This window comes from Mesocricetus auratus, unplaced genomic scaffold, assembly GCF_017639785.1.
Source record: "Mesocricetus auratus isolate SY011 unplaced genomic scaffold, BCM_Maur_2.0 Super-Scaffold_100006, whole genome shotgun sequence".
Lineage (NCBI taxonomy): Eukaryota > Metazoa > Chordata > Mammalia > Rodentia > Cricetidae > Mesocricetus > Mesocricetus auratus.
In genome coordinates this window covers 65,107,464-65,134,262 of record NW_024429190.1, presented here as the reverse complement: position 1 = coordinate 65,134,262, position 26,799 = coordinate 65,107,464, and the positions used below count along the sequence as shown (strand labels likewise).

Below are 26,799 nucleotides of genomic sequence, written 5' to 3'. Positions count from 1 at the left end.
CCAGCCCACCCTAAGTCCACTCCTTCTCACTGGTAAGGGCTTCCATGAGGAGTCAACATAGTCTGGCACAATAGGTTGGGGCAGGGCACAGCCTCTCCCCCATCCATTAAGACAATATGGAGTGGGCTAGCTCATGCAAATACTCTCTTTCTTTTATCACTATCCTTCCTATTAAGAGGACTAGCTTTAGTGTGGAGTGAAATTAGAGAAAGAGAACTTGAATGGTGAGGATTAATCTGTACACTTAGCCTAAGCCATGGAGAAGTCAGACTGGGAGTCTGCTGTGACTTAGGCTGGATGGTTTTGGTAGTCTCTCTGAAAGAGATTGTCTTCTGAGACTGAGTCAATGAGAGTTTATTGGAATTGTGAGAAGAGTGAGGCTGTTAGCTCTATAAAAGTAGTGAGATGTAAGCTGGTTTTAACCACAGTAAGGGACCATTTCCTAAACAGTTTTGATTGCTCAGGGAAATTTCAGAAACTCAAACTGGTAGAGCAAAAGCTGTGCTGTTATAAGACATTTTCTTTTTCTTTAGAATTCATGGCCTAGGTTAGACAGTAGTAGATGTCTACTTTATGGGTTTATGGAGCCAGGAACTTTTCAATTGACCAATGGTAGAAAGGCAATGTACACTATTAAATAAGATATTAAAAATGATCTGTGATAAAGTCTAGATGAGGCAAAGGGAACTAGAAACAAGTGAATGTATAGGGGAATCCTTAAGTTACTGGACAGTAGCCTCCAACTTCCCACCTTTCCAAAATGTATATTATATAATGACTTTCATCTGCAAGTGACTCCTAATGATCTACACATCAAATCAACTGATTAACGTAGGTGTTGAGGTCATGATACCTCTGTCTCACTATTGCATTTTTATAAAGCTTTCTATTTTCTGATGTTCTCACAACGTGCTCAGCATTTTTCACATACAGTATTTATGTAGCTGTTGTATGGTTTTTCTTTCATTGTTTCTTCTGTTGTAGTTATATTCCTCTAGTTCTTTTAGACATAATTCTTACTTCACTGCCGAAAGTTCTTCCAGCTTCTATCAATATTTTACTTGCCTACCCTCGTCTTCCTTAGTGAAGTTACCACCATGTAACACATAACTTCAAGTTATTTTTCTTCCTTGTCATTTTATTTCAATGACTAAAATGAGAATGTGATAAAATAGGATCTTGGATTTTGTAAAACATCTACAAAGTTGCTCATCATGTCATAAACATTTTTAAGAAAAGTCTAAACTTACAGAAGTTCTTTAAATGTTTCAGGTCTTAAAGACTGTCTTGCTTCCACAGGTTATTATTCTACTGACTTTCTTCTACAGATTAGAGACTGCTCAAATATGAATATAGCTACAGTGAGAATTCTGGTAGAATTTTGGGGGTGGTTTTGTGTGTATAGATATAGAAGAAGGGAAAATGAAACAATTGATGCTCACTGGGAAAATTATGGAAGTGATTACAGCCAATAAATCTGTAAGCATTCAAAGGTATGAGAGAACCACTTGGAGTTAATGGCCTCAAATTTATACAGTGCCCTCCATAGTTGCTTAACTTTTATTTTCAAAGAACTGGCTATTCCAGTAGCAGTAGCCTGGTCTCAATGTATGACAAATCTGAGTAAAAAGATCACACAGTAAAATGCGTTTAAAATTTTAATGTTTTGTCAAGAGAGATTTTGGTTCTTATCTCATAATTAGTACTGAAAAGACATCAGTTAAGCAATGTAGTAAATACGGTTCCATAATTCAAAGCTGGCACATTCAATGCAATTCACAAAGAAGATTATAAACAACACAGAAAATATCCCACTCTCTCTTTTTATTGGCTCAATATTGTTGTCTTTTCAAGAAGCATCTTAGGGAATATTGATGGCAGGAGATGATACACTGGATGGGAAACTATGGCTAAATAAATTTTCTATTTAAACCTAGGAACAAAAAGAAAAAGTAATGTATTATAAAAAACTTTATCAACATATATACAATATTCACATATATGTATGATCTATATATGTATTCAAATATATAGAGTAGCCAGATATAAGTCTTCATAATTAACACTAATTTACAACATATCAATGACATACTAGTGCTGAAAAAGTAGCTATTAAAATTATTGATTGTCTAAGTGATACTTAGGGGATTAAATTCTCTAATACATTTTATAAAAGGATTCTATGTAATGTTTTCAATAATTTAGAAATATTTACACACCCAGATCCACCATTTAGTCAAAGAAGGAAAAGTTATTATGTATGGCTTAAAATTGTAAAGAAAGAAAATACATAGAAATAAACCTTCATATCTACTCACAAGTCTCTCTGTACAGAAAGCTGGACAGATATATCTTGTTCAAGGAAGACATTTTATGTGAAGTGTAAAAGGAAAATATCAAGTGTGTACCAATATGACTACTTATGCTTTTGGCAATATCTGCTTGATGTTATTACTTCTGGTTGAATCAATTCCATTCCACAAAGGAATTTCTGTATTATTTATTTTTAAGTACTCATAATTAGTATATGCATCCAAGTTACACAAATAGCTGATTGACAACTCAAGAATTCAGAGCAAAACTTGAAATATATCAATGAAATTTTGATAAATAGTTTAAGTGTGATTTTTTTCTTCCACTGTTGCATGAAAAATTTTAAGTATTGCTGAAAATGTTGCTCAGCGTCCAGGCCAAAAATGTATTACCTATGACTAGGGTGCAGCAGTTAATCAATAATCTTAGCAGTATTTCTGAAAGAAGGAAGTACAATGCATTTGAACTCACAAAGGATATTTGCCTTTCACCTAAATATGTTTTCTGAGCATCTAGCATTGAACCTAAAGAATAAATTTTACTTTCTGTTCTGAAGCTTGTTTAATGATTGCTTCATGGCCGAAACAAAATGGAAGAGTGAAAGCTGGAAGCATGCTACAGATAATTGTCACATATGAGACTTAAATGTAAGAGGTTTAATGTCATCACTAATAGTTATACATTTTCAGACTCATTCTCCAGTGTTTACTCTGCATGTTAGTGGAGGAAAACCTTTCAAGCCAAAGGCTTTTGTTAAATGGATGAAGGTAAAAACACTGAGCACAGCTTCACATCCACTCTACTCCTTTAACTTTAGAATTCTTTTATAAAATTAATAATTCTTAATGTTCCTACCTCTGTAAATAATTATAGCATTCAAGTGGACATACAGATAATTAAAAATAACACAAATAAAAAGGGATAAATTTTGTTCACTGCTTAATCTTTAATTTGCCTGGAAAGCACTTTATATAGGAAATTAAATGAGTATTATTGCAATTCTTTGCTCTTGGTGATTCTTACAATCAACAGTTGCTATTTTTGCTAAAATTCTAAGGATTTCAATTAAATAATGATTTTTTTAAATGTCCTTGCCATTTTAAACTATTTTATTTCCACGTAAAAACATTTTAGTTCATCTTGATACATAACTTTTCTTGCAAAGCCAACAATTATATCTTATATTATACATAATTACATTTTTTATATTCAAGTATTATATTTGGTCATATTTTCCCAGTTCACATACCACATAGGGAGCATATGGAAGGGAATGTTTATTCCAGTAGATCACAGGTGTCTGCTGTTGATGAACAGCCTGGAGAAATTGGGGAGTGTTGAACTGATAAATTTGGCTGTTCTTGACCTAAAGGAAATAAAAATATATCAAAAACCAATCAAGTTACTCTCCTCTAAGCTTCAAAACAGAAAGGAATAGAAGCTAGTAAATTTAACTTCAGCTAATTAGGCACTTTCTAAGTTATTCCAAGAACACTCTAGACAAAAATATTTCTAGTATCAAAATCAGCATAATCATTTTTGTGTCACAGATTGTACTATTGTACTATCTAATTCATACACAGACAAAAAAATTATAAGATAAAAAGGGAAATGTATATGTCATAAAGAAGTGAGAACATTTTAATGAGCCTTGCAATTTTCTCCACTTATAACTTATGTTTTCATGTGTGACCTTTACAGTCTGGGAGGCTCAGGATGATGTGCCATGACTTGTTCTCTGAAGCCTATGCCTCTGATCCTGTTGCTTAGTCTCTCTTCATACAACTTATAGAGTATCTATAGAGCTTTCTGAATAGCCTGTGCCATACATTTCATGTATACTTCCACTCAAGGTCTTTAATGCCTTCTTAGTTGAATTTAGCATGGATGAATCTAGAGAATAAATACAGCTTCTTGCATGAGAGTCTATTTTCTTTTTTTATCATTTTTTATTTTAATTTTAAATAGCTTGTTTTACATGTCAATCCCAGTTCCCTCTCCCTCCCCTCCTCCCGCACTCCCCTTCCCCCCCTCCCTCCCACCCTATTGCCAAATCCTTCCACATAGGGGATATCTAGAGTCTGTCATTTTACTCTTGGTAGGGTCAAGGCACTCCCCTAAGAGTCCAGGCTGAGAGAGCATCTCTCTTTGTGCTATAGGCACATGAAGACAGTTTGTATACCAGGGATAGACACTGATCCACAGCTCAGGGCCCCATTTCTTACAGATGAAAAGTTTTATTTTAATTTCCAGTGAAGAGCGCATGGTGTATCTATGGTTTTAGATTTGATGAAATCGTTTTTGTGTCTCCAGCATACTATGATGTAGTTTACATATATTACAAAATCTTTAGAATATCTAGCCTAGACCTATGTTTACTTTCTGGTAGGTAACAAGAATGAAGTAATTAAAAACCTTATATGGTAAAGAGTAGGGTAATAGGACTGGTGGATCACTCTCCTGACTATAAAGCCTGTGTCGGTTCACTGAAGAACAAATGGTTTTAAGCTCAGTAAATGATTACATGAGCTGCTGTGGTTTGATACTAATTACGGAGACACCTTCATTTTGAGAAATTAGATCCTGTCAAACTATTAGAGAGAAACTTAGATTCAGTTTTACCATGTGGGTACTTAAACTAAATCATTTGAAATAAAAACATGTTCTATGCTGAAATTTCTAACTACTCTACAATCATCAGATAATTTCTCAAGTAATTGCTTTAAAAGGAGACCTATATTTATTTTCAGAGACACATGCATACCAAAATCAAATAAAATTTACTTGTATTGAATTTGTTTTTGAAGGTTTTGGGGGGATTGAATAATGTAGTAATTGGAATAAGAGATTTATGGTTATGTATATAGTCATTGAATTTTAGACAGGAATTTTCATTATCAGTAATATTTATATCATATATTTTGGTATAATTAGTAAGATGGGAAATTACCAAATTATTAGGAATTGTAACTGCAGAATAAAAGTGATCTTTTAAATCAATTGTTTATTTCTTTGATTTATGAGAAAATGCAATCTACTTCAGTAGATGAATTATTCAAAATATCCTTAAGAAATAAAAATTTTTATAAAAGTCTGAATGCTTGTAAGGTAATTAAATTTGTAATGACTCAAAATTATAAACTGTTGCTTGACAGGAAAATTCATATACCAACACAATCATTATTGTGACAGGTTAAATAAAGCCAGCAACAAAGAACTTTAAAAAAATCAATGTAAAATACGGAAAATTCAAATGTATCCAAGTACCAAATAATTAAAAAAATTAATTGACAGAATCACAGACAATTAAGAGGAAGATTTTGAATAACAAGCCACTAAAATACATCTAAAATAACCTGTTTTGTCAAAAGTGACATTTCCAAGCATGCCCAATTCTTCATATTATAAACATTTATATTGCATATGACTTCCCAAAAACTAAAAAAAACTTACCATATCAATAATCTTCTTCAGGATTTCCTTAGAGAAAGCAAACAAAAATGTAACATATACGCTGAATTGAACACTCTATTTGCTCTGCCCAATTTATTTGTAGATAAAGCAGAACTGGTCTGTCTGCCATAAACACAAGCATGATGATTTTTTTCCCCATTTGAATTATGTCTGAATTCTTCCAATAATAGAAACATACATTTACTGCTTTATTTGAGTATACACTCTAAATTGAGTTTGTCCATTTTACTTATTTTTTTGTTTCTATTATCTAGAATCTTTTAGGTGAGATATTTGCTTATTGATTATACGTTTCCTAAATAAAGTGGATAAATTCATGTGTTTAGTTTTATTAGCATAGTAAAACATTTTAAATAATATCCTGCTTTTTGAAATTATGCTAAATAAGCATTTGCATAAAACATCTATATCTATGCCTTGGGTGATCTTTATATCCAATTTGTATGAGAAATAATTTCAGAAAAAGTTGGAATAAATATTTGCTTAGTTAAGAAACTCTAATAACAACTCAGTAACATTTAGAACTGTTAGGGTTTTATAACTATTCAAACCTCTAAGTAATGTCTCCATTTCTCATGGGACATAATGTAGTTCATCAACTTAGTCCCATGGACTTTTGTGCTGAGTAGCACTTTTCTAACCACTAACTATAAAATTAAACGCAAAACATGAAAAGTTTATACAATTTTGGTAGTCATGACTCACCTCCACAATGATGCTGATGGATTCCTTAGGAAAAGAAATAAAAATAATACACCAAATTATTTATATAATAAAATGTTACTTATTATAGTGCCCCTTTCAGTTATCACCAATAAGATACAATGAAATAAAACTAGTTAAATCACTGGATACCATTCCAGGTGCCTTTAGGCAGGAGGCACATGACATTAGTAGGGAGAAGTCTTTGAAATCAGAACTGGTGTGAGAACTTGATTCCATAATGAGAAACACAGCTTAGAAAGCTGTGGATGGACACCATGACTCGGCTCAGGGACCATCAGCAAAAGAAATGGTATTGGATGTAGAGATCCACAAGCAAGCACCAGGCTGAGCTCCAGGAAGCCAGTTGAAGAGAGGGAGGAGGGAATATATGAGCAAGGAGGTCAAGATCAAGACGGAGAAATCTATAGAGACAGCTGAAACAAGCTCTCAGAAACTCATGAACTCTGGACCAACAGCTGTGGAGTCTCCCGGAGCAAAACTAGGTCCTCTATATATGGGACTCAGTTGTGAAGTTTGAACTATCTGAGGGACCCCTAACAGTAGAACCAGAATACAAACCTGGTACATGAGTTAGCTTGTTGGAGCCCATTCCCTATGCTGGGATGCCATGCTCATCCTTAATGAATTGGAGAGGGGCTTGGTCTTGCCCCAACCTGTTGTGCCAGACTTTTGTTGACTCCTTATGGTAGCCCTTACCCTTGAGGAGGAGTGAACTGCGGTTGGCTGGGGGAGGGTGAAGGGAGGACAGAAGTACAGGTGGGAGGGAGATCTGTGGTTGCAATGTAAAACGAAATTTAAACTCTGTCTTGGAAAAAAAAAGAAATTTAAAAGAGTAAAAGAATTTTTAATGAGATAATATTGACTATTTTTGTTCTGATCCAGTACTATGTAAATATTTCTTGCTAAATTTAAATGTTACTGCTTTCCCATATAAATTTTTGTCATTGTTACATAAAATTTTGGTTTATGTAAATCATATATATGTATATTGCATATATTCTCTACTTTAGCTTCTTTATAAAACTGAGATACCATCTTACACCTGTGAGGATGGCTAAAATAAAAAAACCCACAGAACTAAATAGGAAATTCTATTCTGGTTTAAAGGATGACCTTACAACTTAGGACTGGATATGCCAACCTTGCTCATGATTCTGGATTTGCCAGGCAGATTAAAGACTCTCCAGCAAAATCCAAGATATGTGGAGTAAAATGTGTGTTTTTATGTTATACATCTTCATAACTCTAGGGGACATCACATAGTATGAAGGAGCTCTTGATGGCAGGCACATTCTACTTGCTACAGTCCTTCTTTATTTGATGAGGTTATTGGTTTGGCTGCTTGATTGCTGGATGGAGGCTAAGATCTATTAACTAACCTACTGCATTCTAAATACTCATGCTTACACCCAGAGGTGAGTGTTTCTTTCACCTCTCATCAAAATGACTTGTATCTTCATGAAATTGAAATCACTAGAGAAAGGCATAACTGGTCAAAATATAAAGGACAAGAGACCACGGAGTGCCTTTCCCAAATAAATAACTATCACACAACCCCCCACATTTAAGGTTCAGTGAACATGTTGGGAGAGGAAGTAAAAATATTGTCAGAGCCAGAGGAGCAAGGCATATGTTGTGAGATAGTATCTTTTAGATATGACAGGGAAGATGCACCTAGGAAATCTCAACAGTAAGATTGCCTAAAAACAGGACCTAAGAAGTGGTGACATCAATTGCCTTGCCAACATGGATCAGGGATCCTCATGGGTCTTCTCCTCTAGGTGAGAGCTACAGACAATTAATGTTTCTGAGAGAGGGAGAAACAGCTTTCTCCAGGAAAAACTTTTTGATCTGGGACACCAATCCCAGGAAGTTACATATAAACATAAATATATGCCTATGTTTTGCATGTAATAGACAATTAAAGAATAAAAGGCTGTTTATTTGAGGAGTGGGAGGGAGAAGGTAGAATGGAATGATGCAAATTCATTACTCATATGAAATCCTCAAAAACAAAAAACATGAATATTACTATTGTCAGAAGGACTCAGGAATTAAATAACTTCTTGTTCTGCTCCTGTTTGTGTGTGTGTGTGTGTGTGTGTGTGAGTGAGTGTGAGTGTGTGTGTGTGTGTGAGTGTGTGTGTGTGTGTGTGTTGTCTATTTGACTTATTTAACAGCTGAAACCTACTAATCTACAGTCCTTGCTTCCTAATGCTGCCACCTTCTGGGCATAATAAAACGTCAACACCTTTCTATTTCAAATGCACACAGATTTTAACATTTAAGAAGTTTCATAATCATCTAGTGTTCAAGACAATACATGAAAGCTTATTTAGTCTAATGACAGTGATGAATTTTTAGCTTCTATAGAACACTTAGGAAAATACTTCACAAGAAAGACAGAGAAGTGCTATGATGTCCACAAGGTCATATGCCACCTGGCTTGCTTTTATTAGTTCAGCAGCTGGCTCCTGTAACACCTCAAGCTATAAATAAGATCCCACTCCTTAACTGTTTCCTACATGCCACTTGTTTCTCCTGTTTCAAAGACAAAAAGCTTTGTTGAAGTGACTCTGGCAAATAGAACTTTACCAATTGAATTTATTTCTTTAGACTTCAGATTGTGTTTGAAAATGAAGGTGGTATTCTCGGCTTCACATCAAATCACACATAAATGTATATTTACAAGAGTTATATGTAATTTGACTTTTCTTTGAATTATTTATATGGCTTTTCAAATACTAAATTGTCTATATGGTTTGTTTTAATTTGTATTTCAGAAAATGTCATTAAAATTTTGTTTTCTACTTTCTATATTCAAATTTATTGGAATTTTTCCTTCAGTTCGTTATTTTTCAACAACACAAATAAAAAATGTAGCACTCACCTGGTTGGGGATATTATGTATGGCCTTTCCCTGGACCCATTGGTTCATAACAGTCTGCTGTTGGGAAACAGGTATGCAAGACTGGAGGCAGGAAAAGTCTTGGGAAAACTGCTTGACTTTTTTCTAGAAGGGAATAAATGTACTGGTGTTTATTCTGTTCTCTATAGGTCAGAGTGTATCTGTAGGAAATAAAATCTATATAAATATCAAATATGTTTTTGTTTTCTGAGGCTTACTAAGCAAAAGACATTCTATTATGTAATACAATGTAAAAGTGAATAAAGTAAATTTTAGAACTGGGGGCATTATTAGGTTATTGGGTTAGGATTCCAGAAGAAGTAAGTGTTTAAAATGTAGAATTTGAGAGTTTTCTGGGAAATATCTAACATTGCAATTTAATTTTTTCAAATTTCCCTCAAGAAGCTTGATGTCTGCACTCTCAAATAGCGATATTTATATTGACTTCATTGAAGTTTAACTTCTCAATATCTTACGGTACACTGTTTCAGAAATCATGTGAACTAATGAATGCAGTGACTTATATATTAACTATCTTATATACCCATCCTGGAATGATTCAACATTAATTTGGTTGTACCTAGTTGCTGACAAATATTTGTTAATTAAAGTTGAAACACATTAAAATCACATTTGTTTGCAGAGAATTTCAAGTTCACAGAGATAATAATAGAATAGATGTTTAGAAGAACATCCATTTATCTTTGTTTGGGTGTCAGGTGACATGGCCCCATAAGTGAGAATCGTATAAGGATACAGTGCTATCAGGATATCGACATGCTGTGAGAAAGAGTATTAGATTAACTATTTCTTTAAAATAGATTATTTTACCTTGCATTTAATGGTACAATCTGAAACTATTTTGTTATGATAGACTTAGAATAAAATGTTCTACATGTATAAAATTAATGATTGCTATCCTTTTTATTTATTTTTGCAAACTTCTTTTAGGATATTACCTCTAACATCCTTTTAACATATTCAGCTCAGGTGTCAGTGGATCATTCTGAGTTAAGGAAGATGTAGCATGGAGGAGATAAGTAAACGGCTCAAGGAGTTCAAGTTTGGAAGGAATTTGATAAATTTCATTCCTCGCATTCTTTCTTGCACTGCACATCTCGGTTGTCTCCTGTGACCCATGCTTCATAATGAGAACATTTAGTAGCATTTGACCTAAATTGTTTGCCTCTTATGTTCATTCAAAGAGAAGCATTTTTACTAACTATATGACTGAGATACTACATGAATATTGCTAGGAAATTAGTTAACTTATTTTTGAGTTTGTAAATTCTTTTGAATTTAGTTAGATTGCCTAGCTTTCGCTAAAATTCCAAATTTAAAGGATATTATTCACATATATGGTAACAGTTTGGTCAAACTTGGATATTGAATGTTTTCTTGGGAAGAAATGATATGTTGATTATACACTTACCTGCTCATTCAGGTTGATCTTTTGTTCCTCAGTCTGGACAATTTTCTGTTAAAAGCATCCCATGTATCAGAGAAATACAAACAGAAATGCTGCTAATGAAAGTAACTTAGTTAAATTATGATTACTTACCTCATTGATTTCCTCAGAAGATTCCTAAAGGAAACCATGAAATGTAGCTTTACTTTAGTTATATAGCAATAGTTAAATGTAAATGATTTTACTAGATAGTCAGGGACAATTATCTAAATATTCAGAATCCAACTACCCAGGACTAAGATAATAAGCCATTTAGGAATTAAGAAGGGTAAGTATTTATCAGAACTCTCTAAATTTCCATTTTCCTCTACAAAAAATTAGTACAATTAAAATATATTTTAATTCAGCACTTCAATACTACTTTATTCAGAATTATCATTATTTTTTAGACATGGAATGTAGGCACGTAATCAAAATAAGTAAATAAGACTAGCCATGATATTCACTATGCTTGTAATCCTCATTAAACTGAGGCAGTAGGATTAGTATAGGTTCAAGGTCAATTTAGGCAGCATAGTTATAGAATTAGACCCTGAATCCTTCCTGAAAAATGTAGGAGAGAGGATCTGGGGGATGGGGCGTGTTTGATGGGAAGTGTGGTGAACTAAGCCTCATGGGTCTTCTCTCAATGACAGATATGGTTGGGAGCTCCCAGTCTGAGACTGAGCCTGAGACTTACATTTAGAGAAAGGCTGAGACCTGTTCTCTGAGACATTGGCTATGAAGATCTTAGGCATCATCCAAGGTCATGAGGATTCAGATTATGACACAGTATACTGCTATTAGCCCTTATAAGGCATATTTCAATTGCCCACCATTGTTCTCAACCAAAGGCCTAAAGGTTGCCTTATTGCATACATTACATCTGACCCCAACCTTCTTCTGACTCTATTGAAATGGTTCTCAATGTTTAACATGAGAATATCATGTCAAAGACTTAATAAAATTTAGAGTGTTTAGAGCAACCCAGAGTTCCTGATGCAGCTTCTTGTGGAGTCACATATACAGCAAAGAACAGGGTGTAATAAATAATATTCTTATGAATTTAGTCAACTTAAGCTATGATGGGATAATTTTTTGGTTTTTTGAGACAGGGTTTCTCTGTATTGTTTTGGAGACTTTCCTGGAACTCACTCTGTAGACCAGGATGGCCTTGAACTCACAGAGATCCGCCTGCCTCTGCCTCCTGAGTGCTGGGATTAAAGGCGTGCACCACCAAAGCCCGGCAATGGGATATTTTTGAAACTATTCTAGGAAATATCAAGTTATTATAGAGCAGTATGCTTAACTCACTATTTCTCAAAAATAACACAGAAGAAATAATACGTTACCTCACTGGATGAACTGATGGCAGAATCCTTGATGAGTCAAGTAAAAGTAAGACAAAAGAATTGGTGACATGAAGAGACATTTCTCAACAATGCTCCTCAAAAACAGCAATTACCTCAACTTCATACTATATTGATTTCCTACTGAGTTACTAATATGCAGGATGATAGGGAGGATAGAGATAAAGCATAAAGTCATAGTTCATTGGCACTGATCATTAACCACATTCAGAAAAATATATGGGAAGGGTCAAGTTTATCAGGTATTTAAGTGGGATTTGCTGAGCATAAAGAAGCATGATGGAATAAAATTAGTGCAGCTAGAGTTAAACTGTAGTCCAAATGACTATAGATACTGCCTTCTGGCATATTTAAGGAGGGGTATTGTGAAAGGTCTGTGGGATATAAGTAATATTTTATATCAAGTATAAGTATTGTTAATCAAATGTAGTTGAGATGAATAAAATTTTCTAGTGTCTCATCTATTTTTATTTGTGATTTTGTAGTTTACAAAGAATTAGGCACATTGATCCTATTATATTTATGCAATAAGGGAAATCCATCTTCCTTAGAAAGATGTATATTAATACTTTATCTCCACCATGGGTTTATGTTGAAATAACCCATTGAAAATGTGTCTTCAAAATGAGACACAGATATCTTTGTAGTATCTATGCACATTATTGAATAGTGACTAGCTAAGTTTATGAAAACATTGATGATTTGAAGTTCAAGGTTGAATAAATAACAGTCATTTGGCCTAGTGCTCAGCATAGACATAAATAAATAAATTTTACCTGATTAGTTTGGAAGAACACATTACTTCCCTGCTTATGCTTCTGAAAAGAAATAAATGACATTAATGTTATATTCATATTGATTGAAAAGATATTTTAAAATATATTTAATGTTAGAAACTATGACTTACTCCATGGTAGGATTTGACAGATTCCTTAGGAAAAATGATAATGCAGATTGATTACTTATGAATTCTTTTACCCATAATACCAAACAAAGTACCAAACACTGATTATTGAATCCAAGAGTTTTATAGTAATGTTTTTAGGATTACAGCAGCAAAGAGGGAATGAACAATTTTACTTTTTTTCTTAACCTTTAAAGATATTCCTTTTTTAAAAGTAGAATCATGACAAGAGAGCACTATAATTTGTGGGTGTCATTTATCTGGAATTTGTTAATGAAGCATGGCAAGAATGCACTGAGAAAATGCAGCCCTATATAGATAGAGACATGTCTGTATTCACTACTCCGGAAAAAGATATAACAAATTATATGCATTATTCACAACACAATGGGATTCCTATACTGACATCAGAATTACTCAACAATGAGACAATCAGCATGGGAAACATATGCAAGTTTGATGTTGCTAATTTAGACATAATTTTTTTATTTCAATGGATGACCTCTAATTTTCCTATGACTTTATAGGTCATTATTTCTGCTCATAAAAATCTGAATGAGCAAGACATATCATTTACTATTAAGTGCCAAAATTCATAATCATAATAAAGTACTTTACCTCACTGGAGGATTGATCCTTTATTACCTATGTAAATAAAAATGAACATGAATTCAACTTTTATGACTTATTTAAATGGGAAGGTTTATGCCTTTTCTATTGCTTAATTGCAGTGAAACTTAAAACAAAACCTGAAGCAAGTGACATGACTCAGTAGGCATAGGTATTTGCCACCAAGCATGAAGGCATGAGTACATCCTCAGGACCACATGATAGAAGGCAACGGCTGCTTTCCAACTTCCATAAGGTGTCCTCTGACTGCCTCATGAGCATTTCAGCATGTACACACACACACACACACACACACACACACACACACACACACACACACATACATGCACGCACACAAGCACGTATGCACGCGTTCACGCACGCGCACACACAATAATTAAAATGCTTTATCTAAAAGAAAAACAGTTTCTTAGACAAATTTAGTGCGAAAGGGCTCTCTTTGAAAAGTTATCTAAGTCTCAATTATCAGTATGGAAAAACTTCCAACACAAGAGCTTTTGAAGATTTTGAGCAATCATTTGCTAATTATACTGACAGACTTTTAGCTGGATGAATTTCTTCACTTAAAAGAAGTTTTTTAGACTAATAATAAAAGTAATAAACAGGAGTGTTCCCCTTTATCCACATCCCCTCCAGAATAAACTGTCATTGGTGTTTTTGATTTTAGCCATTCTGACAGGTGTAAGATGGTATCTCAGAGTTATTTTGATTTACAGTTCCCTGATGGCTAGGAAGATTGAACACTTTCTTAAGTGCCTCTCTGCCATTTTAGAGAACTCTATTGAGAATTCTCTATTTAGTTCTGTAGCCCACTTTTTAATTGGATACTCTGGTGTTTTGAAGACTTGCTTTTTGAGTTCTTTGTAAAATATATATTAGTCCTCTGTCAGATGTGGGGTTAGTGAATATTTTTTCCCATTCTGTGGGCTGTCTTTTTATCTTGTTGACTATGTCCTTTGCCTTACAGAAGCTTCTCAATTTCAGGAGGTCTCATGTATTAATTGTTGATCTCACTGTCTGTGATACTGGTGCTGTGTTCAGGAAGTGGTCTCTTTCTCTGCTGGTGAGAGTGCCAACTCATAGAACTGCTTTGGAAATCAGTATGGAGATTCCTCCGGAAAATGGGAATCAGTCTACCACAAGACCTAGCAATTCCACACTTAGGCATATACCCAAAAGTTGTATAGTCATACAACAAGGACATCTGTTCCACTATATTCATTGCAGCCTTATTTGTAATATCCAGAACCTGGAAGAAACCTAGATGCCCCTCAACTGAAGAGTAGACAGAGAAAATTTACACAATAGAGTATTACTCAGCGGAAAAAAAACACGGAATCTTAAAATTTGTAGTCAAATGGACAGTACTAGAAGAAACCATACTGAGTGAGGTAACCCAGTCACAAAAAGAAAAACATGGTATATACTGACTCATATGTGGATTTTAGACATTGATCATGGGAGTGCCAGTCTACAATCCCACTGCCAGAGAGTCTGGGAAACAGAAGCTTCAACCAATGACTGATAGAAGCAGAGGCAGACACCCACAGGTAAACGCTGAGCTGAACTCAAGGAACCCAGTGAAAGAGAGGGAGGACTGATGAGCATAAGGATAAAGACTGGTCTTATTTAACCCACAGAAGCAGCTGACCTGAACAAAGGGGAGCTCTTGCACGCCAGACTGATGGCTAGGAATCCAGCGTGTGACTGATCCAGACTCCCTGAATGTGGGTGTCAGTGAAGAGTCCTAGGCAATCTATGGGTCCTTGGGTAGTAGATCAGTATTTATCCCTGGCATATAAATGGACTTTGGGTACCCATCCCACAATGAGAGTTGCTCTCTCAGCTTTGACTCCTGCCGGAGAGCCTAGGCCCTGTTCTGGATGAAATGACAGACTATGGACATCCCCAATGGAGGGCCTCACCCTCCCTGGGGAAAGCAGTGGGGATTGGGGGAGAGGGGAAGGGGAAATTGGTGGGAAGGCATGGGATGAGGGAAGGGAGATGGAGCTGAGATTGACATTTGAAGCAACCTTGTTTCTAATTTAAATTTAAAAGTAAAAAAGACAACAAAAAAGTACTAGGGATCCTGTATAATACCTCCAAAGCATCTTATTATTTTTCTGTGTAAATTAACTTCTTTATTACAGGGAGTTAGAGTTTAGGTTCATAATGAGGGTAGAGACAGTATTGAAAGACTGCAAACTGTGATAATTAAGTACTTTCAAATGTATTATCTATTATGTGCTTTGCATTTTGAGACATTGTCATCATCATTATCATCATTATTATTAATTATTTACTAGTTATTTTTTCTGGCAAATAAGTCACATTTAAATCCAAGCTTACTAATATTTATTTCCATTAAAGTTTTTTATTGTGTTTATATTTACGGTATGTGTGTGCATATCTGTATGTATTCATGTTCTTATTTGCCATGAGAAGGCATGCATTCATATGTGAACTTACTGTGAGTGCCTGTGGTTTAAATTAGGCATATTCCCTGATTTCATCTTACTTTATTCACTGAGAAAAGATCTCTGTGTTGAGTTCAGGGACCCCTGAGTGAACTAATCTTGCAAGCTTGCTTATTCTGGAATTCATAGTCTCAAGGTTTTTGTTTTCCAAATGTTTGGATTCCAGACTTGCAGGTTTTATGTGGATCTAGGGAATCCAAAGTCCATCTCTGTGTTTGTGTGCCAAATGCTTTATCTACTGAGATGTTTGCCAGCTCTATATGTCCTCATGTATATTTTGTCATCATGTTTCCTAAACTATTTTCAAATCAAGAATGACAAAATTCTGTCAATTCATTGACAACTGGCTTTGGAAATCCAAATTATGGTGGTGAAATTTCCTTTTATTTCCAGAACACACTGTAGGTAGAAGTGGCTCCTGCTGAAAGGTCTAGCTACAATTACAACACACTCTGGAAGAAAAGCAACTCTTTTCTCCCACTGTCCTACACTTATGAATCTTCTCAGTTTTGACACTTTGTAGCATGACTGTTCACCCTTATACATCACATAAGGTCAGATTAACACTATCATTGGCATAGAATCCAAGATAACAGGCTCAGTCTTTATTCATTGTTGACAATGCCCACATCATTTGCTTATAGTGAAAGTGTAACCTATTTTCATAATTCAAAAATGAAGCCATAGCATCATGAATCACTGTTTACTTACCTGCTTTGCCATAGCAACAGCCACTAGGCAGGTAAAGATGAAGAACTTCATGGTTGCTTGGTCCTAAAGAAACATTAATAGACAATTAATAATTTATCTTATTGAAACAATGAAACAATCATTTATTTATTACTATACACGTAATGGGTAAAGGGAATGAAGATGAAACAATAGGCTATGTTGAGGAATTTTATGAACACAAATAGAAATCACAATTTATTTTGAGACTTTTTTTCCTAACAGGAGATACTTATAGCCATATTTGTTAAAATGTGGATAGTTCATTCAGAGACATTATAAATTCCTAGAAATAATCTCAAAAGATAGATATTTTGTGAAGCATGATTATCAGAAAGAAAAGATGAAATATAACAGAAGTTCCTTTTGAAATTGGATTTTAGGTGAACTAAGGCATAGAGCCTTGCTACCTAACAAAGAAAAGTAGTAGATGGAAATGAGATCTGGATGAGTCAGAGATCCTGAACACCGTGGCTCTACTTAGACTAGTATGTGAAGCTGACACAAGCTACTGGGTATTTTCCATCTTTATCTAACATGCCTAATGTGTGGGCCTGAGTCCACAGTTTCCGAGATTGTTCTAGCTAGATCAATCTCTAATTCTATAGCCAAAGAGAAGTAAGTCTACAAGGTTGCCTGACAGCCTGTAAACCAATTTCTTCTCTCAGTTTAACTAAATTAAAACTGAAATAATATTACTCTAAAATCTTCTTTTTCATGTTTTACTCTGTAGGCATTTTTTTTATTTTATTAACTTATTTGTTTTACATCCTGAAGGCAGTTTCCCCTTCCTCCTTTCCCCTCCTTCACCTTTCTCCCCTCAATCCACTCCTGCTCTGTTTCTGTTCAACAAAGCATGGCATATCAATTTTCAATAAATCAAAGTATTATTATTCCCTTGTATTAAGGATTGGCAAGGCAATACGGTATGAGGAAGAGGTTCCCAAGAACCAGTCAAAGCATTAGGGACAGGACAGCCCTTGATCCCATTGTTAGCAGTATCACAAATAGACCAAGCTACACAACTGTCACATACATGTAGAGGACTTGGGTCTCTCTCATGCAGACTCCCTGATTATTGGTTCAGACTCTGAGAATTCCTAAGAGCCAGATTAGTTATTTCTGTGGGTTTTCCTGAGTTGTCTTTGACTCCTCTGGCTCCTACAAATGTTCCTTCCTCTCTTCAGCAGAATTCCCTGTTGTTGTCCTAATGTTTGCCCATGGGTCTCTGCATCTGTTTACATCAGTTACTGGATGAAGGCTCTCTGATGACATTTGGGGTAGTCACCAATCTGATCACAGGAGATACCCTTTTCAGGCTATGTATCCACTATTTCTAGGAGTCTGAGTTAGGGTTATCCTTGTAGATTCATGGGAATTTCCCTTGCATCAGGCATCTACCTGATCCTGAAATGCCCCTCACCCTTTTCAGCACTGTCTTCCTCCATCCATCCCCTGACTCAATCCCTCAAGTTCTCATTCTCACATACCCCTAGTCCACTCAGGAAATCTCTTCAATTGCTCCTTTCCAGGGAGATGCATATTTTTAAAGCTAACTTTAAAATATATTCTTAAAGATATCAATTAGCTTCTTTATTAGTTCAATGGAAGAGTACATTTCATATAGCTATGTTTCCTAAGCAGTTGATATATGGTGATCACTGTGCTGGTTAGACATTTTATAGTATCACTTGCAATCTTTAGAATAATTTTGTGATGTTGTCAGGCATGTAATTTTTTTCTTAAATTCTAGTGAAGAAATTGGCCCAAAGTACACAAGAAAAGTAAACCGTTGATAGATTATTAAAAAGTCATGTCATCATTCTTACTCCTGGCTTTAAAATAAAACATCAAAATACAGTATCATAATAAAGTTTTTAGTGTCTACATTTTAACTACTAAAAATTGAAAAAAGATAAATGGCAAGTCAATATAAATTTAAAATATCTGAAGCATTGTATTGTACTGATTGTGGCATTTTCCCCTATATATTGATTTTCATTGTGCAGTAAAGAATGAACAGATTTTGAAATTTTTGTTAGTATATACTATAAGAGAAAGAATGTATGAAATGTTACCTTGTTACCCAAATCGAAGGCCAGAGGAACTGGTAGATGATGATCTGTATTGTATCGTTTTCAAACTATTTAAACCTTGCTCTATGATGACATGCTAATTCTGTGGTTTCAAATACCTAAAAAGACATTCAGATTCTAAGAAAGCACTATGATTAGGAATTGTCTTTTGGGCTTTTGTTTCACAGATTCCAAGGAGTCCTTAAACATAGTTTGATTGAGAACATGATAACAGGGAGGCGAGGCTTACAATGTATAAAGGCTAATTGTAGTTGAGTGTAGCCTCCCTGTTTTGTGAACTGATTTTCTGATTCTAGTGTTTTTTAAAAAATCCCCCCTTTATTATTATATTGTGAGCAGTAGAACTTTGTGATTTCACTTCCATCTTAAAGCATATTTAATTATTTTATTTCATGTATACGTGTGTAGGCCTGAGTGATGGATGTTTGTACCACGTGCATGCAGGAGCCCTCAGAGTCCAGAAGAAGCAGTTGGATTAAATGGAGCAACAGTTACAGGCAATCATGGGTCCTGTGAACTAGAGCGGGATCCTCTGCAGAAACAGCCAGTACTCTTTATGCAGTCATCTCTCCAGCCCCATGGTTTCATTTCTTGATACTCTTTTGACACAGCCATACTCTTTTTTTTCTTGATAACATCATGACCTCCACATTCCTGTGACTCTTCGTCTTTCTTCTGACTATCAAGTCCCTGCCTTGGCTTCTCTCTGAGAATGAATGGTAAATAGTCGTGTATTACTTAAGGTCAGTTTAAAATTTTCACATGGTTCTTACATAGCCTATAAATCTCGTATGGTAATAATCCCTTGCTTTACCTTAGTCTATTTCTTTATATACTTAGTTAAAATAATCTGCAAAATGATTACGTCTAGTGTATGTTGATACGTGGGTATTTGGTTCAACAAATATTTAGAACATAAAATATATTCTGGGAATTCTAAACATTTTGAATGAAGTCACAAACACAAATTCCAGGATACCTGGGGTAGATACTATAACTGTGAGACATAAAAACATATTGTATACATTCTGTCTCTGTTTGGTTTGGTAATGACATGTTCTAAACAGAAAAAAGACTTGGAAAAAGAGGTAGGAGTTCTTCATGGTAATGTGCCCAGAAAGGCCTTCTCCAGCAGAATATCAGTTTGAAGATAGAAGAATGCAGGTACCTGACAAAAAGGATCCTAATCCAGGTCTTGAAATAAGAACACACCAGGATCTTTTGAAATAACTTACAGAATAGTATGGGTAGTGAAAGTCTTGGACGTGAACTCAAAAGAACAAATAGGGTCAAAAATACAATAAATTAGCACATTTTTTAAAACTTCCCTAGGCTCATATTATGAAATTACACTTCTATATCTGAGAGCAGATCAGAGAAAAAACATATCTCATCAAATAGCTAAAAGAAGGTCAAAACATATAAGACATGGCTTTGATATATCACCTAATAAGAACAGTGATGCCTGGAAGATTAGGAGGAAACCAAAATAAGCACAATGATTCCCAAAATTTATTATCTGGAATGTGTTTACAAATACCAAGAGAAAAAGAAAAGGCCTCAAGACAAGGCCTTTATCTAGGGCAAACACCGCTGATATAGGGAAAGGCCAGCATCACAAATTCACATTGAATGCTGAAGTGGAGGAAATGTTTATTCCACACAAGCACTTGAGAAGAAATTCTGAAAACTAGCCCAGAACTGTGGTATCTTTCCATGGAGTTTAGGAAAGAACATCAGAAAGGAACAGGTTTGGATAATGCCCAGAGTTCATAGAAGACTTGGACTAGACTATGGTGCCACCACCTAGGTTACCATGTAACAATGTATGGGGAATTGCTAGAATTCTTAGAAAAGTATTGCTTCATTAATAGAATAAATTTCACTCTAAATAGAAGACTTCCCTGTTCTGTCCTTGCTTAACAAGCCTGGAAGAAAGACTGTACCCGGTAGAATTGTTTCAAAGGCCTTCATGTATGATCTAGAACTGAAATCAGACTATTTGAAGTGAAAAACATGTGACATTCCACATATGGTAAATTTAAATTGACTTTCATACAATATAAAATCTCTGGCTATGGAATAAAAATATAAAATATGGCTTATAATGAAGGTAAGTTGATATAGGCAGACCCAGAATCAGACAAGAATCAGTGAAGAAACAGATTAAATACTCATCCTTTTGGTGGCAGCTGTGTGTGAAGTATCAACAGTGGAGCTGAAGCCTTCCCAGAGGGCTGAGGTATTTAAACTCACTGAAATATCACCTTTGTTTTTCTAAATGATGCCAGTGTGAGGTCATGTCTAAGGGACTAAGAAGGAACCTCAGTTCTTCACTGTCACTAAGGATTAATTTAAGAATGGTATTTTAACAAAAGAAGCATGTGAAGACCAAGCAACTGGAAACATGTGGAAAAGGGCACATAAGCAATTGATTCCTCTGCTGGGAACCAACAACTAACACTTATACTTATGAATATTCATTAACTGCTAATTAACCATGATCTATTAATTTTAATTTTAATATGCTTTAATAAAGAAAAACATAAAAATAATGAAATATCAAAACTGTGTCCCTGTAGAAAAGCACGTAAAACAGTCTCTATAGAGCAGAAGCAAGTGCCCTGTTCAAATGCGATTAATCCTCTTTCTAATTCACACACAGTAAAAGGGTCCAGGTGAAATAAATGCTCCAGTAATTGAGTTCAGAAATTATAAAATGACTGAAGCAGCAGACATTTAGCATATCAACTGTTGAATCTCAAGAAGCGCATCTTCAAAGTGTTATAACTCTCTGGTCATGTAATAATTTTATCAAAATGTCATTGGATCTTCTGTAAAAATGTTACAGCATGTCATAGAATTAAAGTTAATACTTTTTTAAAAAAAGGGGACAGAAACCAATTTTAATAGTTCTTGTGTGTGTGTTTGTGTGTGCGCACACAGCACATATGTGTGCATTGCATGTGTTTACAGGTGTTGCCATGTTTCCAACTTGCTAGATGCAAAATTATTCTCATAACTAAATGTTATGTGGTGATTTTTAACTTCAAGTTAAAATTTATGATTCCTGCATTGCCTCTGAGTATGGCATATCATACTAAGCAACACTTTGGACGCTATGGGGAGTGAAAACTCTAGTCCTTTTCTTCAATGTGATACAGAAACCTTGGGATTGCACAAGGAATCTTCATTTTTGTGTATGAAAATTAGAACAGACACACAAGAAACATTTAAAATGGAGGTCATAAATACACACAGATCTAATTTGCAAGAAAATAAGTATGATATGTTTTTGGGAAATACATGTTTATGTTTTTACATATTTTATATATTAAATACATATATGTAAATTTATGTTAACTTTTCCAGTACCTGAGGAACAACACAACATCTGAAGATTTTTTCTGACCATGTACACACATACAAATATATGTACCCATGCAAATCCATAAAACATAACAATAATTCAGTGAAATTTTATTTTAATCATTCCTGTTACTTTCTAGTGTGATTTGTAACTATAATAAACTTTATGATACCAGTCAGATCCATAGACTATTGTCACTGGGAAAAATATTGATAGTGTTTTGTACCTATTGTATGACTGACAAAATCCAAGAAATCCTTAAGTCAATTTCAAAGTGTCAATGATGTACTTCTCTCCTTTTTATATTGCTTTATTATTCATTTCTGTCATTTCAATTATTTTTGAAATAATTTTATCCAATCTAATCTGGTATGGTTGTAAGAGATTTATGATATCTATAACATGGTGAGTGATAGACAAACTAATGATCCAAAGGCACCTTCAAACAGAAATTCATGCTAATGCACACAGTTAATGTGGTTATACTTGAATCACTTGTATTTATTCAGGAAGTAGAAAAGGTTATTATTCTGTCATTTATTTTCTGTTTCAGCAAGATAGGAAGGTCAGAGATTATTCATTACAAAAAACAGGAATAAAGGGTTCAGTTGTGTTTGTTAGTGACAGTTTCATAACATAAAATAAAGGTTATTTAAATACATAGATGACAGAGATTATATTTTGATATTTATAATTAATAAATATTTATAATTAATAAATTGTCACTACACAGCATGCTCATTAAAAACGCAGACTGTCTTTTATTAGAGAAACATCAATAAAAGGTCACAGGAGTAACACGTGTGTGACATTAAGGTGGTAGTTTCAGATTACAGCACAGGAACTGATAATTTCAGTCATATTTACACAAGATTTGCTTCTTCCTTTTCCCCATATCTTTTATTTATCCTGAGAATAGAAGCATTCAACAGGATGTACTGAAAACTCCTGATACCTACTAAATTCAAATTATTTTCCTGTTAGAATGCATGAAGTAGAAAATTCTCACAAACATATAGCATTATATCTGTGTTAAAATATTATAGAGTTACTATAGTTCTGGGGACACTTGATGATAAACTCTGTTCTTGGGTTTAGTGTGTTATCACACAATTGATGAAAAATGCATTGTTGCAACAATCAGTTTAAAGGTATCACAAAGTCTATTACACATTTGTATTTTGGAGCAGCATGTTCACACTTTTGATTGAATTTGGGCCTTTATGATCTTATTGAGTATAGTTAAATCTATGCAAATATGAGAGGAAAGGAGGAAATCCTCCATGGAATCACAAGTAAAGTAACTGGAGACAGATCTCATTGATAACCCTGACATAATATAATGGAGAAGAATCTGAGAAGACAGGAGAACTGTAAGAATATGTGAATATTGCAGTAGCAACAGAAATGAAAGTTCAAGAGGGAAAGCTAGATGTCTGTAAATCAATGCTGCATTGACTTTGGATGGTCCTTAATGGCAGGAATTTAAAATTTTAATACATTATGTGCAAGAATGTATGTTATATTTCAGATAACAAGGATGCAAACCTAAATGGTTAGTATTATTTTGGTGCCGTCATAGACTTAATTCAAAGTAGTATGATTATGGAAACAATTCTCCATAAGTAATAGAAGACATCAGTGAGAGAGAAAATGTCTACAGATAGCATGTGCTATATATCAACTCTCAAAGCTGGGCAGACTGTTTTACAGAATGTTGAGATTGGGAAATTTAGCACTGTTATTATAATTGAACACATTATTTTGATTGGTTCACTAATTTCATCTTGAATTGACTGTTAGGTAGTTGAATTAAACATTTCATATATTTAATCATGCATGAAGCTAGCTAATTAGCATTTAACTGAAAAATATGCAAGATAAAATAACTGAAAAAGATGAGATAAATAATTTTTAGCTCTGCCTTTAAAATCATAAAAATACCCAGTAATAGTAGTGCATATCTTTAATTACATGGGAGTCAGAGGCAAGTGAAACCCTGTGAGACTGTAGCCAGTTGGCCTATATAAAGAATTCCAGTGTAGCTAGAGCTACATAGTAAAACCCTGTCTTGAAAAAAAACAATATTTATTCATGTAGTTTTAATTTTTTGTAGAGGTAATAAAATATGTATGTATTTCTAGAATCACTAAAATCTTGAGGTCCTTTGATTTTTTTCATATATTTCTTGTATGTACATAATGATATATATGAAATCTTGGATTCAAAAAGAGTGAATTTTAACTGCATACAAATAATTCTGTGGTGATGTTAAGATTATAATGCTTTCTGATATGTAAAATAGTATTTGTCTCAACATTTGTCTACTTTCCACATCATATGTGAAATCACTTTCATGTGATTTCAATAAGTTCTTCAAAATACAAAGGTGAAATTATGTTCCTGGTATGAATGCCTGGCATAATCCAACATTACTCGTAGACACTCGAGTAAAAAGAAGTTTCCAGTTCTTTTTGTTAAAAAATGTGAATAGTTTCTTTGTCCTGCCTGGGTAAAAATGTTCCAAGCGTGAAGTAGACCAACTATTTCGTGAAAAGAAAGAAGGATATACTTGAAGCACATGGATTAGTTATTTTATTCTCAGCTATGGAACCAAATACATGAAAAGAACTAAGTGAATAAAGGAATTCTGTTGCCTCACAGTTTGAGAGTACGATCTGTCATGACAGGGAAGGCATCATGATGGCAGGTAACTTTATGCTTAGGAGTGGAATGTTGCCATTACAAAGCGGAGCTGTTGGAGTATCTGATGACAACAAAGCTAGAGATCAGATGCTTACTCTCTTATCAAAGAGCACATTAAACAGTGCCACCGACATTCAGGGTAGGTCTACGTTCAGGTAAAGCATCCAGTTAAAACTTTCTAGAAATGCTCTCACAAACAAACTCAAGATGTGCATCAATACTGAGCTAGGCGTCTCATATGCCAATCATAACATTCTAAATTACATGGTGATACATTAGTAACTTAAAGCAAAATATACCTTAACCAATGGAATTGTGTCCCTGACTTCTAAAGGCTCATGCTCATTTCATAGGGTAAAAACAGATAATCTATTCCTATAGTGTGGAATGGTAAACTGAAGCAAATTCTTTACTCCACAAGATAATTTTACTGTTGGTGTTTTTTCACAATAATAGAAACCCTAACTACAACACACATTGCTTATGAAGAGCTTGTTTTTTCTCCATATCTTTTTTTGGGGGGGAGTGGTTTGAGACAGGGTTTCAGCTTTGGAGGCTGTTCTAGAACTAGTTCTTGTAGACCAGGCTTGTCTTGAACTCAGAGAAATCCTCCTGCTTCTGTCTTCAGAGTGCTGGGATTAAAAGCACACACCACTACTGTCGGGCTTTTCTCCCTGTCTTAATGGAGTTCTCTATATTACTCATGAGTAACAAAAGGCTCACTATCTGTAACAATTACTACTCTCTTTAATGTTTTATTAATCAAATATCCTTTACCTTTCCTTCAATAATGTTTATGTTGTACCATTTTAGGCTTTTATTTTTTGTCAGAAAGAAAATATATCATATAAAATAGCATGAGACTTTGAGGTGTGTTGTCACAATGACTAACAAGTTATGCCTGGTACAATTCATTTCATGACAACTAACTAAACAAGAAATAGAAGAAACACCTATCAAATGGAGTGTTTGAATCAGAGGATCAACTTTACTGGGAACATGGTAGAACTATGTGAAATCAGGGAGATGAATGAAGAAGTCATGATAAAGAGAAGTGGAAACATAGCTGCTTCTCTCTTGCTCCTTGAAGTCAACCCAGATCCTTCTTCCCCACATGTGGGAGAAGCATATGTCCCATTAAGCTCCAGTTTGAAAGCTAAGTGGTTTTGCCACTCTTCCTCTTACCTAAGGAAAGAGCTCAGCCACACTGAAGAGTTTTAATGACGTGGGTATGGCAAATAATCTGTCTTTGCAGACGACATGATTTAAATATGGAAAAGTATACACAGTATTGCCAAAATAAAACTGATAGAACTATATATAGAGAGCAATGGTAAGGAACGTACTTCTGTGTATATGTATTGTTTTATTGTATGATGAATAAAGCACTGATGGCCAGTAGGGAAGCAAGATAGGTAGGACTAGGAGTCGAGTAGGATTCTGGGAAACAGAGGCACAATCAGTCACCATGTGAGACACAAGAGAACTAAGAGGTCCGGACCCTTTTTACAGTAAGAGAAGACCACATATAAATACTCAAATTAGTAGTTATGGGTTGCTGGGGATCGAGCTGTAGATTGGGGGACGTGGTGGAGAGGGAGGAGGAGGAGAGGAGGGCGAGGAAACTGGTATTGACATGTGAAACAAGA

At 34.6% G+C, this 26,799-nt stretch overlaps 1 protein-coding gene across 5 annotated transcripts; it reads right to left on the bottom strand.

Moving 5' to 3' along the window:
• Nucleotides 1–1,651: 1,651 nt before the first annotated feature.
• Nucleotides 1,652–21,298, bottom strand: LOC121140703 (alpha-S2-casein-like A). 5 transcript variants are annotated; one of them, XM_040746592.1, is made up of 15 exons: nucleotides 21,208–21,298; nucleotides 19,506–19,780; nucleotides 19,057–19,172; nucleotides 16,961–17,023; nucleotides 13,761–13,787; nucleotides 13,146–13,169; nucleotides 13,015–13,056; nucleotides 12,221–12,247; nucleotides 10,983–11,006; nucleotides 10,854–10,898; nucleotides 9,404–9,526; nucleotides 6,493–6,516; nucleotides 5,767–5,793; nucleotides 3,563–3,679; nucleotides 1,652–1,933 (listed from the first exon to the last, which is right to left on the bottom strand). In XM_040746592.1, the coding sequence occupies exons 4-15, from the start codon at nucleotides 17,009–17,011 to the stop codon at nucleotides 1,928–1,930; spliced, it is 537 nt and encodes a 178-aa protein (XP_040602526.1). In that variant the 5' UTR covers nucleotides 17,012–17,023; nucleotides 19,057–19,172; nucleotides 19,506–19,780; nucleotides 21,208–21,298; the 3' UTR covers nucleotides 1,652–1,927. The 5 variants fall into 5 exon arrangements, with proteins under 5 accessions (XP_040602526.1, XP_040602527.1, XP_040602529.1 ...); XM_040746593.1 differs by having other exon boundaries at nucleotides 19,570–19,780; XM_040746595.1 differs by lacking the exon at nucleotides 10,854–10,898.
• Nucleotides 21,299–26,799: the final 5,501 nt, after the last annotated feature.